Source organism: Sus scrofa, chromosome 5, assembly GCF_054392235.1.
Source record: "Sus scrofa isolate SSC_HxYL_T2T_F1_AM1 chromosome 5, Sscrofa_HxYL_maternal_Yorkshire_Landrace_v2.0, whole genome shotgun sequence".
Classification (NCBI taxonomy): Eukaryota; Metazoa; Chordata; class Mammalia; order Artiodactyla; family Suidae; genus Sus; species Sus scrofa.
Window position 1 is genome coordinate 18287900 of NC_139387.1, and position 15370 is coordinate 18303269.

A 15370-nucleotide genomic window follows, 5' to 3' on the forward strand; every position below is an offset into this window, starting at 1 on the left:
GCAGCATTTTGAGGTTAGGGGGATGAAGAGGAACTAGCAAAAAGATGTAGAAGTGGCCAGACAGCTAGGAGGCAAACCAGGAGAGCGTGATGTCCTGGAACCACGGGAGAAAATTATTTCAAAGAAAGAGAGTGATCGGCAGTTTCAAATGTTGCTGGCAGGTCAAGTAAGAAAAGGACTGACCTTTGGATTTAACAGTCTGGAGTTCATTGGTGACCTCAGTAGGTGAAGCTTGATGATGGAGTTGGGGTAAAGATCTGATTAGAGTAAGTTCAGGAGAGGAGAGGAGTTTGAAACAGTGAGTTTACACGGTCTTTTTTTAAAGGAGTTTTGCTGTGAAAGGAAGGAGAGTGATGGAGCAGTAGCTGGTAGAGGAGAGGGACCTAAGAGAACTGTTTAAGTTGAGAAAAATAACATCATGTTAGAGAGAGAAATTCAATGGTACTGAGACAAATGGGAGAATCACTGAACCAATGTCCTTGAACAGAAGAGATGTAGTGTGCAAGTAGAGAGGCTGGCATTAAATAGGAGTCATAAAGGAGTTCCCGTTGTGGCGCATCAGAAACGAATCTGGCTAGGAACCATGAGGTTGCGGGTTCAATCCCTGGCCCCACTCAATGGGTTAAGGATCCGGTGTTGCCATGAGCTTCGGTGTAGGTTGCAGACGAGGCTCGGATCCCAAGTTGCTTGGTTGTGGCTGTGGCGTAGGCCAGCAGCTGTAGCTCCAATTGGACCCCTAGCCTGGAAAATTCCATATGCCGCAAAATAAGTAAATAAATAAATAAATAAATAGGAGTCATATGGTTCATCCACAGTTAAAATATATAAGTACAAATTCAGATAATTAAGGAGATGCGGTGGTAGACGTGTAGGGAGTTAAAAATGACTGCTTCCATTTTCTCAGTGCACCTGGGAGCTAGGTCATCAGCAAAGAAGCTGGAAGAGAAGATCTCAGAGATTTGAGGAGACAGGAGAAAATATAGAATGTTGTCCAAGAAAGGCAGGGTGAATGGATTAGGGAACTACTGTATATTTGCCAGGCAACATTATGGGTCAGTTGATGTTAAGATTATTTAAAAAGAAGACCAGGAGTTTCCACTGTGGTGCATTGGGATGGGGTGGCATCTTGGGAGGGCTGGAAGAGAGGTTTGATCCCCAACCGGCACAATGGATTAAGGATCCAGTTGCAGCTGAGGCATAGATGGCAGAGAACTCCTATGCCACCAGGGGGCAGGGGGAGGCAAAAAAATGAAAATAAGACCAGTCAGGAGTTCCTCTCGTGGCTCAGTGGGTAGAGAACCTGACTAGCATCCATGACCACAGCCAGATCTGAGCCGCATCTGTGACCTATGCCACAGCTTGCGGCAACACCAGATCCTTAACCCACTAAGTAGGCCAGAGATGGAACCCAAATCCTCATGGATATTAGTTGGGTTCTTAACCTGCTGAGCCACAACGGGAAATCCTGCTTAGTTCTTTCTAATTGTTTGCTTCTGCTTCATTATCAATATCCTCTTTGGGGACATTTATTTGGCTTGTATTCTATTAATTCTCATCTTGTAGAATAGGTTATTTATTTTTTGACTTCCTAATTGTCTAGTTCTTTTTCCCTATGAGGTCATTTTCCTTCACACATATCAGTTATCTTGATGAATAATGGAAGGAGAAACAGGTGGGAGGAGTCAAAACTTAGGCTTTAGTTTATACCACTCCTGGCAACTGGAAGGGTCCAACTTTTCATACCCTTATGTATACTGTTCTTCTCAGAGGGCTTTGCCCCTTAGCAAACCTCTCTACACCCTAGGCTTTGTTCTTCTCTTAAGAATCCATTTGTCGGAGTTCCCGTCGTGGCGCAGTGGTTAACGAATCTGACTAGAAACCATGAGGTTGCGGGTTCGGTCCCTGCCCTTGCTCAGTGGGTTAACGATCCGGCGTTGCCGTGAGCTGTGGTGTAGGTCGCAGATGCGGCTCGGATCCCGCGTTGCTGTGGCTCTGGCGTAGGCCGGTGGCTACAGCTCCGATTCAACCCCTAGCCTGGGAACCTCCATATGCCGCGGGAGCGGCCCAAGAAATAGCAACAACAACAACAATAAAACACAAAAAGACAAAAAGACAAAAAAAAAAAAAAAAAAAGAATCCATTTGTCTAGCCCTCTAGATGAACAGAAAGCTGCTGAGGAAAGGTAAGAGGAAACCCTTAGATGCTTGTTGGTTGAGCTGGCATTCACTATTTATTTATTTAGGTCTGATAAATTCTATATTTTCAAAAGTTAATTAAAACATATACTGGAGTTCCCGTCGTGGCTCAGTGGTTAACGAATCCGACTAGGAACCATGAGGTTTCGGGTTCGATCTCTAGCCTTGCTCAGTGGGTTAAGGATCTGGCGTTGCTGTGAGCTGTGGTGTAGGTCACAGACTCGGCTCGGATCCTGCATTGCTGTGGCTCTGGTGTAAGCCGGTGGCTACAGGTCTGATTAGAACCCCTAGCCTGGGAACCTCCATATGCCGTGGGAGCGGCCCAAGAAATGGCAAAAAGACAAATATATATATATGTATATATATATGTACACATATGCATATGTATTTTGAAAAATGCGTATATTATGTGTTTGTTTATTCTTTACCCCAGTATTATTCCCCTGCAAACCTGCTTTCTGATATTGTAGAAGGGCTGATGGGAAAGGCAGTGATCTTCTCTGGGCAATGTGGTGGATAGAAAAGAGCCCAACTCAAAATTTCTCTCCCAATCTATTCTCTGTGTTGGGAGCCTGCCCTCCTCTGTCCTCCCTTCTTTATCAAATCATAACCACCTTCTAACCCTCCAGAATAAAGCCTCTTGTTGGCTTTCTTTTCTTCTTCTTTTTTTTTTTTTTTTTTTTACCCATTTATTTCTTATTCCTGAGGCATCTTTGGGCTTGGACTGGGGTGGGGAGGGGTAGACTGTGCCACTTTGCCATCATATCAGGGATTATTTTGTGACAGCCTACCTCGGTGTGTGTTGAAGCTTTGTGTTTCAAGTAATTTAGAGCAGAAGATATTCTTTCTTGAGTGGTCAATGAAGAGGTTTAACATGAAGAACCACAGGCAGAATATAAAAAGCGTAGGATAGGCAAAGCGATGTATATACATGAAAGAGGAAAATAAGCATTTTACTGAAACACTGAAATTTACTTTCAACATGTTTTTGTTTAATCTTACTGTCACTTGGGAATCTTCTTAAACCTGGAAACAAGATAGAGAAAATTAACCTTATTATAAGCTGTGCTTGAACACATTTGCGGGAACATAGATAACTCACAGGGAAATTGAGTGACCCTAGAACTCACAAAGGTAAACTAGTAAAATTAATATATAATCCCTATTTATAAAAGTCACCTTAACAAGGCAGAATATCTCCTATGACCAAAATCAGGAAGAGCAAGCCTCAGTAATAGTTCATTACTTATTAGACAGTATTCTTAAACCTAAAATTAGAACATGGCCTAAAATATTAACAGCATCCAGGGCATGGACTTGTTTGTATTTTCCGAACTTTCAACATGAACATGCATTACTTTTTTTGTTGTTGTTGTTGCTTTTTAGGGCTGCAGTCTAGGCATATGGAGGTTCCCACGCTAGGGGTGGAATCAGAGCTACAGCTGCTGGCCTACCCCACAGCCACAGCAATGTGGGATCTGAGCTGTGTCTTCAACCTACACCACAGTTCATGGCAAAGCCAGATCCCTGACCCACTGAGCAGGGCCAGGAATTGAACCCACATCCTCATGGATACTAGTCAGATTCATTTCTTCCACGCCACAATGGGAATTCCTGAACATGATTGCTTTTGTAATTGGAAAGAAATTATTTTACTGAAATTTTCATAAGGAAATCATCATATAAATATATAAACTTGTGCAAAGATATTTGCTGCAGCGTTGTCTGCAGTGTTGAAAAAGATACAGATTTCTATCAGTAGGAGAACAGTTCGCTAAATTGTGATAGCTCTATGCAATAAATATCATACAGCCAATACATTAAGTCTAGGAGTTCCTGTCCTGGTGCAGCGGAAATGAATCCGACTAGGAATCATGAGGTGGTGGGTTCAATCCCTGGCGTCGCTAGGTGGGTTAAGGATCTGGTGTTGCTGTGAGCTATGGTGTAGGTCAAAGATTCAGCTTGGATCTGGCGTTGTTGTGGCTGTAGCGTAGGCCAGCAGCTGCAGCTCTGATTGGACCCCTAGCCTGGGAAGCTCCTTATGCCATGGGTGCAGCCCTAAAAAGACAAAAAGCCAAAAAAAAAAAAAAAACCAAAAAAACCCAAAACAAAAATAAAAACAGGAGTTCCCGTCGTGGCGCAGTGGTTAACGAATCCGACTAGGAACCATGAGGTTGTGGGTTCGATCCCTGCCCTTGCTCGGTGGGTTAACGATCCGGCGTTGCCGTGAGCTGTAGTGTAGGTTGCAGACGCGGCTCGGATCCTGCGTTGCTGTGGCTCTGGCGTAGGCTGGTGGCTACAGCTCCGATTCGACCCCTAGCCTGGGAACCTCCATATGCCGCGGAAGCGGTCCAAGAAATAGCAAAAAGACAAGAAGACAAAAAAATAATAATAATAAATAAAAACAATAAATATCTATTAACATAGAAAAATTTCAGAGTTTCTGTCGCACAGCCGAAATGAATCCAGCTAGGAACCATGAGATTGCAAGTTCTATCCCTGCAATCAGTGGGTTAAGGATCTGGCACTGCCATGAGCTGTGGTGTAGGTTGTAGATGTGGCTCCGTTCCTGGGAGGCTGTGGCTGTGGTGTAGGCCAGCAATTGTAGCTCTGATTCGACCCCTAGCCTGGGAACCTCCATATGCTGTGGGTGCGGCCCTAAAAAGCAAAAACAAAACACAAAAACAAAGAAAAAACAGAAAATTTTCAAAGATGCACTATTATGTGAAACAAAGCGAGTTAAAAGACGTTTCTGATATGAGCCCATTTTTGCAACCAAAATGTAAGTGCAGAGAAATTTTTTTTTTTTTTTGTCTTTTTGCTATTTCTTGGGCCGCTCCCTCGGCATATGGAGGTTCCCAGGCTAGGGGTCGAATCAGAGCTGTTGCTGCCGGCCTGCACCACAGCCACAGCAACACCAGATCCGAGCTGAGTCTGTGACCCACACAACAGCTCACAGCATCACTGCATCGCTGGATCCTTAACCCACTGAGCAAGGCCAGGGATTGAACCCGAAGCCTCATGGTTCCTAGTTGGATTCATTTCCGCTGCGCCACGATGGGAACCTCAAAAAACCCTTAATTGTAATTGATGAATTGCTGGAGGCTCAGTATAGCAAGTCTGAGAGTTAAAAAATCCAAGGGGACCTCATCAAAGGGATCTTCAGAAACTCTACTAGATCCTGACAGTGAAGATTGTAGAAAAATCCCCTCATGTTTCCCTCAGGGGAAGGAGAAGTATAACCGTTTTGAAATACAGCAGAGCATTCTGTTCTTAGCAAATCTGCCCTCAAGAGAAACTATTTTGCCAGAGTCTAACATGCCAGAGTTTTAACGGGACCCAAACTGGAGGAAAAGGAAAAAACAATTCCAGCTCCCTCTAGGCATCCTGTCCCATCTAAGGTAGTGTAGGGTCAGGAAGACTGAGAAGCACTGGTGAAGTTCACGGTCCAGAGGCATAGGTTCTCCAAAAGACTGAGACCTATTTAATCATAGAACTATAAAATGTTTTCCCCTTCCTCCAGACCTCAGCAGCACACCCTTGAAGACCTCTTTTCCTTTCACATAGTATAGCACGTCCAGATTTCAATAAAAAATTACAAGCCTCACTAAAAGGCAGTAAATACAGCTTGAAGAGATGAACAAGCCTCAGAAGCAGAGTAAGATATGTAGGGATGTTGTAATTATCAGGCTGCAATTTAAATTAACTATGATTAATATGCTATGGATTTTGATGAAAAAGTAGGCAGCTTGCAAGAACAGATGGATAATGTAAGCAGAGAGAGGGGCATTCTAAGAAGGAATCAAAAAGAAATGCTGGAGATCAGAAACAAACAGAAATGAGGAATGCCTCTGCTGGCCTGATTAGTAGACTGAGGATGACTGAGCAAAAATCTCTGAGCTTGAGGATATGACAATAGAAACTTCCAGAACTGAAAAAGAGAAAAAAGACAAAAAAATAGAACAGAATACACACACACACACACACACACACACACACACACACACACACACACACACACACACACACACACAAGCAATAACTGCAGAACAACTAATAAAAAATGTAACATACATGTTAAGAGAGTACCAGGAGAAGAAAGAAAGCAACAGAAGCAACATTGGAAGCACTGACTACTGAGAATTTCCTCAAATTAATGTCAGACACCAAACCACAGAACCAGGAAACTCAAAGAACACCAAGCAGAAAAAATGCCAAAAACAACCTATATTTTTTGTGGCCATGAAAAACACCTTAACAAACCTGAAAGAACAGAAATCATCCAATGTCTGATCTCACACCATAATGGAATTAAACAATAAAAAAAAGTTAACTGGAAAATCCTAAAATACACGGAAATTAAACACCCTTGGAGTTCCCAGCATGGCTCAGTGGTAACGAATCTGACTTGTATCCATGAGGAAGCAGGTTCAGTCCCTGGCGTCACTCAGCGGGTTAAAGATCCGGTGTTGCCATGAACTGAGGTGTAGGTCACAGTCATGGCTCAGATCCTGAGTTGCTGTTTGTGGTGTAGGCCTAGCAGCTCTAGCTCCAATTCATCTCCTAGCCTGGGAACTTCCATATGTCATGGGTGTGGCCCTAAAAGACAAAGACAAAAAAAAAAAAAAAAAACAACTCTTGTAAATAATACATGGGTCAAGGAAGAACTCTTAGGAAAAATTTTTAAATATTCTGTATCAGGAGTTCCTGAGCTTTAATGAACCCGACTAATATCCATGAGGACACGTGTTTGATCCCTGGCCTTGCTCAGTAGGTAAGGATCTGCCGTTACCATGAGCTGTGGTGTAGGTCACAGAGGTGGCTCGAATCTGTCATTTCTGTGGCTGTGGTATAGGCCAGCAGCTACAGCTCTGATTCAACATCTAGCCTAGGAACTTTCATATTCTGCAGGTGCGGCCCTAAAAAGACACACACACACAAAATTTTTTTTGAATCAAATGAAAATGAAAATACAATTTATCAAAATTTGTAGGATGCAGCAAATGCAGTGCTTAGAGAGAAATGTAAGAATTGAATGTACATATTAGGAAAGAAGAAAATTAAATCAATAATCTGAGCTTCCACCTTGGAAAACTAAAAAAAAGAGGAACAAACTAAATACAAAATAAGCAGAAGAAAAGAAATAATAAAAATTAGAGTAGAAATCAAAAGGGAAAATCAACAAGCATATCTGGGCATCTTGCATTTTATCTGGGAACCATATTCATCCATAAACCAGGTATTGATGTTGTTTCAAATTACATATATAGTTAAGTACAAAGCTAAATGTGTAGGAATAATAATAGCAAATTCAGAATAGTGGTTTCTATGGCGCAAGAAAGAAAAATGCTATTGGTTAGGGGTACACATGGAAATTCACTCTTATGTGTCTTTGTATTATATATTTGTAATTTTTGCTTTTTGGGTTTTTCCTTTCCCTTCTTTTTTAGATAGCATGTTTTATTTCTTAAACTTAGAGCTGTATATGCAGACTTTTTCTTTTTTTGGTTTTTAGGGCTGCACTTGTGGCAAAGGGAGCTTCCCGGGCTAGGGATTGAATCAGAGCTACAGCTGCTGGTCTATGCCACAGTCACAGCAACCCCAGATCCGAGCCGCGGCTGCAACCTATGCAACCTACACCACAGCTCATGGCAACGCCAGATCCTTAACCCCCTGAGTGAGGACAGGGATCAAACCCACAACCTCATGGTTGGTTACTAGTCGGATTCATTTCCACTGCGCCACAATGGGAACTCCTATATGCAGACATTTTTTCATATGACCATGCTTTTTGCTGTCTGAAATATTGATAATAAGTATTTAAAAAATCTTCAATAGCCCTCTAGATAAAGTCCAGGGAACCTACCATGGATTACAAACAACTTCATGGTTTCTCTGACTCTTCTTACTATCTTGCCACACCCAGTTTGTATACAGTGGTCTGGCCAGGCTGATCAATTTTCCTCAAAAAAACCTCTACGCCTTTGCTGTTTTCTCTTTTAAGCACACTCAGTGCTCTTCCCCTTGCCACCTACCTTCCTCTTGTTACTAAATCATCACTTAATTGTCTATATCTTTAGGAGACCTTCTCTTCTCTAGCACGTTTATCTATGTCTGAGTTGAGTATTTCTTTGTACTTCCAGAACATTCAGTACTTTCACCATCACTTACCACTTACTCAACTGTATCGGAATTGTTGACTTACTTCTCTATACCTCCCATTAAAATATAAACCCAAAACTATAAAAATTGTTTCATTTATCTTAATATTCCTGGCTTCTGCCTAGTACCTGGCACTAACAGGCCCTCAATAAATATTTGCTCTAGGAATTAATTAGTTAAATAATGATGGGCTGGTTTATTTAATATTCTTGAGGCATGCTATAATTTTATTTTTAATGTAAATAATGTTTTATAATCAGTATTTAGTTGGGATCATAAAATCTTACCACCCTAGAGTGTAGTTAGAAATCATTACCTAAAAAAAAAGCAACAAAAACAAACAAAAAGGGAGCTCCTATTGGGGTTCAGTGGGTTAAGAACTCATAGTGTCTGTGAGGATGTGGGTTCGATCCCTGGCCTCGCTCAATGGGTTAAGGATCCAGCGTCACCACAAACCATAGCATAGGTTGCAGATGCAGCTCAGATACAGGGTTGCTGTGGCGGTGGCATAGGCCTTCAACTGCAGCTCTAATTCGACCACTAGCCTAGCAACTTCCATATGCCACAGGTGCGGCTGTAAAAAGAAAAAACAAACTTACAAACAACTCATACAACTCAACAAGAAAAACAGACAAAATCAACTGAAAAATGGGCAGAAGACCTAAGTAGACATTTCTCCAAAGAAGACGCACGGATGGCCAGTAGGCACATGAAAAGATGTTCAACATTGCTAATTAATATTGGAGAGATGCAAATCAAAATTACAATGGAGGGAGCTCCTGTTGTGGCACAGCGGAAACGAATCTGGCTAGCATCCATGAGGATGCAGGTTCAATCCCTGGCCTCACTCAGTGGGTTAAGGATCTGGTGTTGCTGTGGCTGTGGTGTAGGTCAGCAGCTACAGCTCCAATTCGACCCCTAGCCTGGGAACCTCCATATGCCGCAGGTGCAGCCCTAAAAAAGAAAAAAAAAACAAAAACAAAACGACTGCAACGGAGTACCACCTCACACCAGTCAGAATGGCCATCATTGATAAGTCTACAGATACTGAACGCTGGAGAGAGTGTGGAGAAAAGGGAACCCTCCTACACTGTTGGTGGGAATGTAAATTGGTACAACCACTAGGAAAAACAGTATGGAAGTTCCTCAGAAAACTAAAAATAGAACAACCATATGATCCAGCAGTCCCACTCCTGCGTATATATCCAGACAAAGCTATAATTCAAAAAAAGAATGCACCCCTATGTTCATTGCTGTATCATTCACAATAGCCAAGACATAGAAACAATTGAAATGTTCTTCAAGAGATGAATGGATTAAGATGTGATACATACACAATGGAATACTACCCAGCCATAAAAAGAACAAAATAATACCATTTGCAGCAACATGGATGCAACTAGAGAGTATCATATTAAGTGAAGTAAGAAAGATAACTGCAAATACCATAGGATATCACTTATATGTGAAATCTAAAATGTGGTGTAGAGTTCCCATCATGGCTCAGCAGATTAAGAACCTGACTAGTACCCATGAGGATACAGGTTCGATCCCTGGCCTCACTCAGTGTATGAAGGATTTCGCATTGCCTATGGTGTAGGTCACAGATGCAGCTCAGATATGGAGTTGCTGTGGCCGTGGTGTAGGCTGGCAGCTGCAGCCCCAATTTGACACCTAGCCGGGGAACTTCCATACGCTGCAGGTGTGGCCCTAAAAAAATAAATGGATAGGAGTTCGCGTCGTGGCGCAGTGGTTAACGAATCCGACTAGGAACCATGAGGTTGCGGGTTCGGTCCCTGCCCTTGCTCAGTGGGTTAACGATCCGGCGTTGCCGTGAGCTGTGGTGTAGGTTGCAGACGCGGCTCGGATCCCGCGTTGCTGTGGCTCTGGTGTAGGCCGGTGGCTACAGCTCCGATTTGACCCCTAGCCTGGGAACCTCCATATGCCGTAGGAGCGGCCCAAGAAATAGCAACAACAAAAGACAAAAATAAATAAATAAATAAATAAATAAATAAATAAATAAATGGATAAAGTAAAATAAAATGTGGCACAAATGAACCAATCTACAGAACAGAAACAGACTCACAGACATGGAGGACAGGCTTGTACTTGCCAAGGGGGAGGGAGTGGGATGGATTGGGAGTCTGGTGTTGGTAAATGCAAACTATTACTTTTGGAATGGATAAGGAATGAAGTCCTACTCTATAGCACAGGGAACTACATCCAATCTCTTGGGATGGAACATGATGGAAAATAAAATGAGAAAAAAAATGTGTATATGTGTGTGTGTGTGTGTGTGTGTGTATGACTGGGTCACTTTGTTGTATATATAGCAGAAGTTGACACAACATTATAAATTAACTACACTTTAATAAAAAAGAAAAAAGTTCAGATGTCTTTAGTGTGGCATATACAACTTGTTTGAAATTCCAGTTCTGCCTCAGCTTCCTATTCTCTAAAATGCTTGCTCTATTTACCTCACTAGGACGGCTGTAAGGCTTAACTTTGATATTAGATTCACTGTTTGTAAAATGCACCACACAATTGTGAAATGTCACTGTTATTACTATTACTTAACAGGTAGTGGTACTTGCCTTAATGAAAATTGCAGCACATAGCCTACAATTTCCAAAGCTTCCTCTGCCCTAAAAGAGTCCTATTGAAAACTGTTCTTTTGATAGTTATTGTCCTTGTAATTTCTCGGTATTTCATCATCCCCTGCTTTGATTATTATCTCTTTGGAAACAGAAGCATAGATTTATTCATTCATTAAACATTAAACTTTTTTGAGATTGCTGAGAATACAAAAAGACAAATGCATAAACAAGTCATTATAGGAGTTCCCATCGCACAGCAGAAACGAATCTGACTAGGAATCATGAGGTTGCGGGTTCGGTCCCTGGCCTCACTCACTGGGTTAAGGATCCCTTGTTGCCATGAGCTGTGGTGTAGGTCGCAGACATAGTTCGGATCTGGCATTGTTGTGGCTGTGTTGTAGGCCAGCAGCTACAGCTCTGATTAGACCCCTAGCCTGGGAACCTCCATATGCGGAGGGTGCAGCCCTAAAAAGACAAAAAAAAAAAATATTATAATACATGTGAATACGATGATAGAGTAACAAGCTTAGGATATTATGAGAGTTTGGAAAATGGCACATACGGGCAATAGAGAAGATTAGGAAAAGATTTTCTGAGGTGAAAAAGTATAAACTGAGTAAGTCATTAATGTTTGTGGCTGCGAGTAACAGAATCCCTGACTAAGGAGGGCCGAAACTACAAAGCATTTTATTGCTCGCCTAACGACAAGCCCAGAGGCAGGTGTACTCAGGGTTGTTCTAGCAACTTGATGCCATCCAGGATATGGTTTTATTCATTTTCCTTCTCTGTAATTCTTGGTGTATTGTCTTTTTGTCCTGTGGTTATCACCTCAGGGTTGCAAAAGATGACATAACTCCAGGCATCGCTTAACACATCAGAACAGGAAGAGAAATTTTAGTTCTAGTCACCCTGTTTGGAAATAGGAAGAAAGGGAACTGGGGAGTAGGGAAGTTTTTGTTTGTATATATATTTTATTTTTTAAAAAAATTTTAGAGAGTTCCCGTCGTGGCTCAGTGGTTAACGAATCCGACTAGGAACCATGAGGTTGCGGGTTTGATCCCTGGCCCTGCTCACTGGGTTAAAGATCTGGCGTTGCCGGGAGATGGGGTGTAGGTCGCAGACGCAGCTTGGATCCTGCGTTGCTGTGGCTCTGGCGAAGGCTGGCAGCTACAGCTCTAACTAGATCCCTAGCCTGGGAACCTCTATATGCCATGGGTGTGGCCCTAGAAAAGGCAAAAAGACCACACACACAAAAAAAAATTTAGGAAATCAAGCAAATAAAGCAGTATGCTCAGTATATTAGCCCTGGATTTTTGCACATATTGTTCCTTCTGCCTGGCATCCATGGTATCCTGAACCTTCCCCACAGTGTATCTCAGTGCCCAGTTGTAGTACCTGGCATGTAGTAAGTAGTCAGTAAATATTTTTGAAAGGAAAGCAAGAAGAACAAAAATAGAGGCAGTTGACACAACAGGCAGCTAATCTTCCTAAAACATAGTGTTTAAAATCAGACAGAATGCCCTGGTGGCTCAGCAGGTTAAGGATCTGGTGTTGTCACTACTGTGGCTTGTGTCACTGCTGTGGTATGGGTTTGATCCCTGGCATGGGAACTTCACATGCCTCGGGGGTAGCCAAAAAGTAAATAAATAAAAAATAAAACATAAAATCAGAGGAAGTAAGTAGTGAGGCAATTACAATACAGAATGGTAAATACTAGGATAATGTTAATTACAAGATGCTATGGCACTTTTTAAAAAAATTTCCTACCTACAAAACAGGAACAGAGTCACAGACATGGAGAACAGATTTGTGGTTGCCAAGGGGGAGGGGCAGGGAGTGAGATGGACTGGGGGTTTGGGGTTAGTAGATGCAAACTATTATATTTAGAATGGCTGGGCAATGGGGTCCTACTGTATAGCACAGGAAACTATATCCAATCTCTTGGGATAGAACATGATAGAAGATAACATGAGAAAAAGAATGTATATATAAATACATGTATGATTGGATCACTTTGCTGTACAGCAGAAATTGATACATCCTTCTAATTCAACTGTACTTTAGTAAAAAAAAAAAAAAAGCTATGGGAGAACAGAGGAGTCAGAGAAGATAGCTCAGAAAGAATGATTTTCTAAAGTGAGATCCAAAAGATGGTAGAAATGAGCAAACCCAGAGGGAAAGAAAGTCTCTCAGTTTGTAATTTTCTTCCCCCCTCTTTTGGGTTGCACCCATGGCATGTGGAAGTTCCTGGGCCAGGGACTGAACCCACACCACACCGGTGACCTGAGCCATAGGACGATACTGGACCCTTAACCCACTGTGCCATCAGGGAATTCCTCTCAGTTTGTGCTTTAATTGCCACAAAGTTAAATAAATATAGTTCCCTCTTTGAGGGAGAAAGACCATGAAGAGATTCTAGGGATTATAAAAAGGGGAGAGGATGACAAATAGTAACAATCATATAGTACCTATTATTACTAATTTAAAGGTCTGAAAAATATTTTTAGTGAAAAATAGCAAAAATCCAATACTTCAATTCACCTACTTCCTATAGTGTCTTAAAATTTTTCACTGTTTTCAGCATCTCCTGTTCTGAAAGTTTTTAAACATCTAACTATACAAGTTAGAAGCTCCTAGTACATATCTTGTATTTAATAGCATGTAAAAATGGAAACTCTGGAGTTCCCGTTGTGGCTCAGTGGTAATGAACCCGACTAGTACCCAAGAGGATGCAAGTTTGATCCCTGGCCTCGATCAGTGGGTTAAGAATCCAGCACTGCCATGAGCTGCGGTGTAGGTTGCAGATGTGGCTCAGATCCTGCGTGGCTGTGGCTGCGGCTGTGATGCAGGCCTGCATCTACAGCTCCGTTTGACCCCTAGCCTGGGAACCTCCATATGCCGTGGGTGCAGCCCTAAAAAGACAAAAGACAAAAAAAAAAAAAAAAAAAAAAAAAAACAGTCCTGGGGAGTTCCCGTCGTGGCGCAGTGGTTAACGAATCCGACTAGGAACCATGAGGTTGCGGGCTCAATCCCTGCCCTTGCTCAGTGGGTTAACGATCCGGCGTTGCCGTGAGCTGTGTTGTAGGTCACAGACGCGGCTCAGATCCCAAGTTGCTGTGGCTCTGGGGTAGGCCGGTGGCTACAGCTCCAGTTAGACCCCTAGCCTGGGAACCTCCCTTGTGCCGCGGGAGCGGCCCAAGAAATGGCAAAAAAAAAAAAAAAAAGTCCTGGCAAAGCACAATAAAAGGGTTGCCAGATTAAATATGGTGCCTAGTTAAATATGAACTTTAGATAAACAATGAATAATTTTTTTAGTATAAAATTACATGTACCATACTTGTACTAAATCACTTGCCTTTTATTTGAAATTAAAATTTAACTAGGTGTCCTATATTTTTATTTGCTAATTCTGGCAACCTTAACAATGGATAACAAATTCCAAAGGAAAGTGCTGGACTAGGATTTACAAAGTCATTGACTCAATCTTCTTACTCACTCTGAGAGTACAAAATGGTCAAGGAAAAGAGGATTTTGAGTGTGCTTCTACCCTTCCTTCACTCTAAGAACTTAACACAAGCCTTTAGTTTGGAGGCCCAATAGACAGGGGCCTGATTCTACACCTAAAAACAAACTAAAAAACAAACAAAAAACAAACACAAAAAAATTAAGGCAGATGATTAATTGGCTACCTGCTCTAGTGACAGAAGCAAAGAAAAAGCTGCTGCTACATTGGGATAAGCCTTCAGCCTTAGAGTTTATCTGGACAAAGAAGGCTCAAGTGTTTCCTAGAGATTAGATGAAGGCCACACATACACATATACCCAAGAGAGCTAGCATAGGGCTGTCATGAATTCTGTGCAGAAGAGCTGCCCAAATATGCAAACATACCTCGGCAGAGAGAAGTTGGAGGTATCACAAATGCAAACAACTAGTTGGATTAGAAATGTATCTGCCACGATCAAGAAATCTGCAGATGAGGACTTCCCATCGTGGCTCTGTGGAAAGGAATCCAACTAGTGTTCATGAGGAAGCGGGTCTGATCCCTGACCTTGCTCAGTGGGTTAAAGATCCAGTGTTACCGTGACCTGTGGTGTAGGTCACAAACCTGGCTAAGATCCCGCGTTGCTGTAGCTATGGTGTAGGCCATCAGCTGTAGCTCTGATTTGCCCCATTACCTGAGAACTTCCATATGCTGAGGGTATGGCCCTAAAGAAAAAAAAGCAAAAAAAAAAAAAAAAATCTGCAGATGAGTGATCTCCAGAGATGATGACTGCCAGCTCACCAAGTACCCCGTGAAAGAGTTAGCTCTAAAAATCTGTCGCATTCAGGAGTCAATGATGTTAGAAGATGCAACGGTAGGGAGTTCCCGTCGTGGCGCAGTGGTTAACGAATCCGACTAGGAACCATGAGGTTTCG

The 15370-nt window shown here is 42.1% G+C and overlaps 2 protein-coding genes across 20 annotated transcripts in view; one reads left to right on the forward strand and one right to left on the reverse strand.

Moving 5' to 3' along the window:
• The window catches only part of LARP4 (La ribonucleoprotein 4), a 176112-nt gene that overhangs the window by 37850 nt on the left and 122892 nt on the right, over nucleotides 1-15370 (forward strand). The gene's annotated exons all lie outside the window — the stretch shown is intronic.
• Nucleotides 3166-15370, reverse strand: part of FAM186A (family with sequence similarity 186 member A) — a 61766-nt gene continuing 49561 nt past the window's right edge. Inside the window, exon 8 of the mRNA XM_021093091.2 lies at nucleotides 3166-3221. Coding sequence (XP_020948750.2) covers nucleotides 3200-3221 — 22 coding nt within the window. The 3' untranslated portion in view covers nucleotides 3166-3199. The remainder of the gene's footprint in view (nucleotides 3222-15370) is intronic.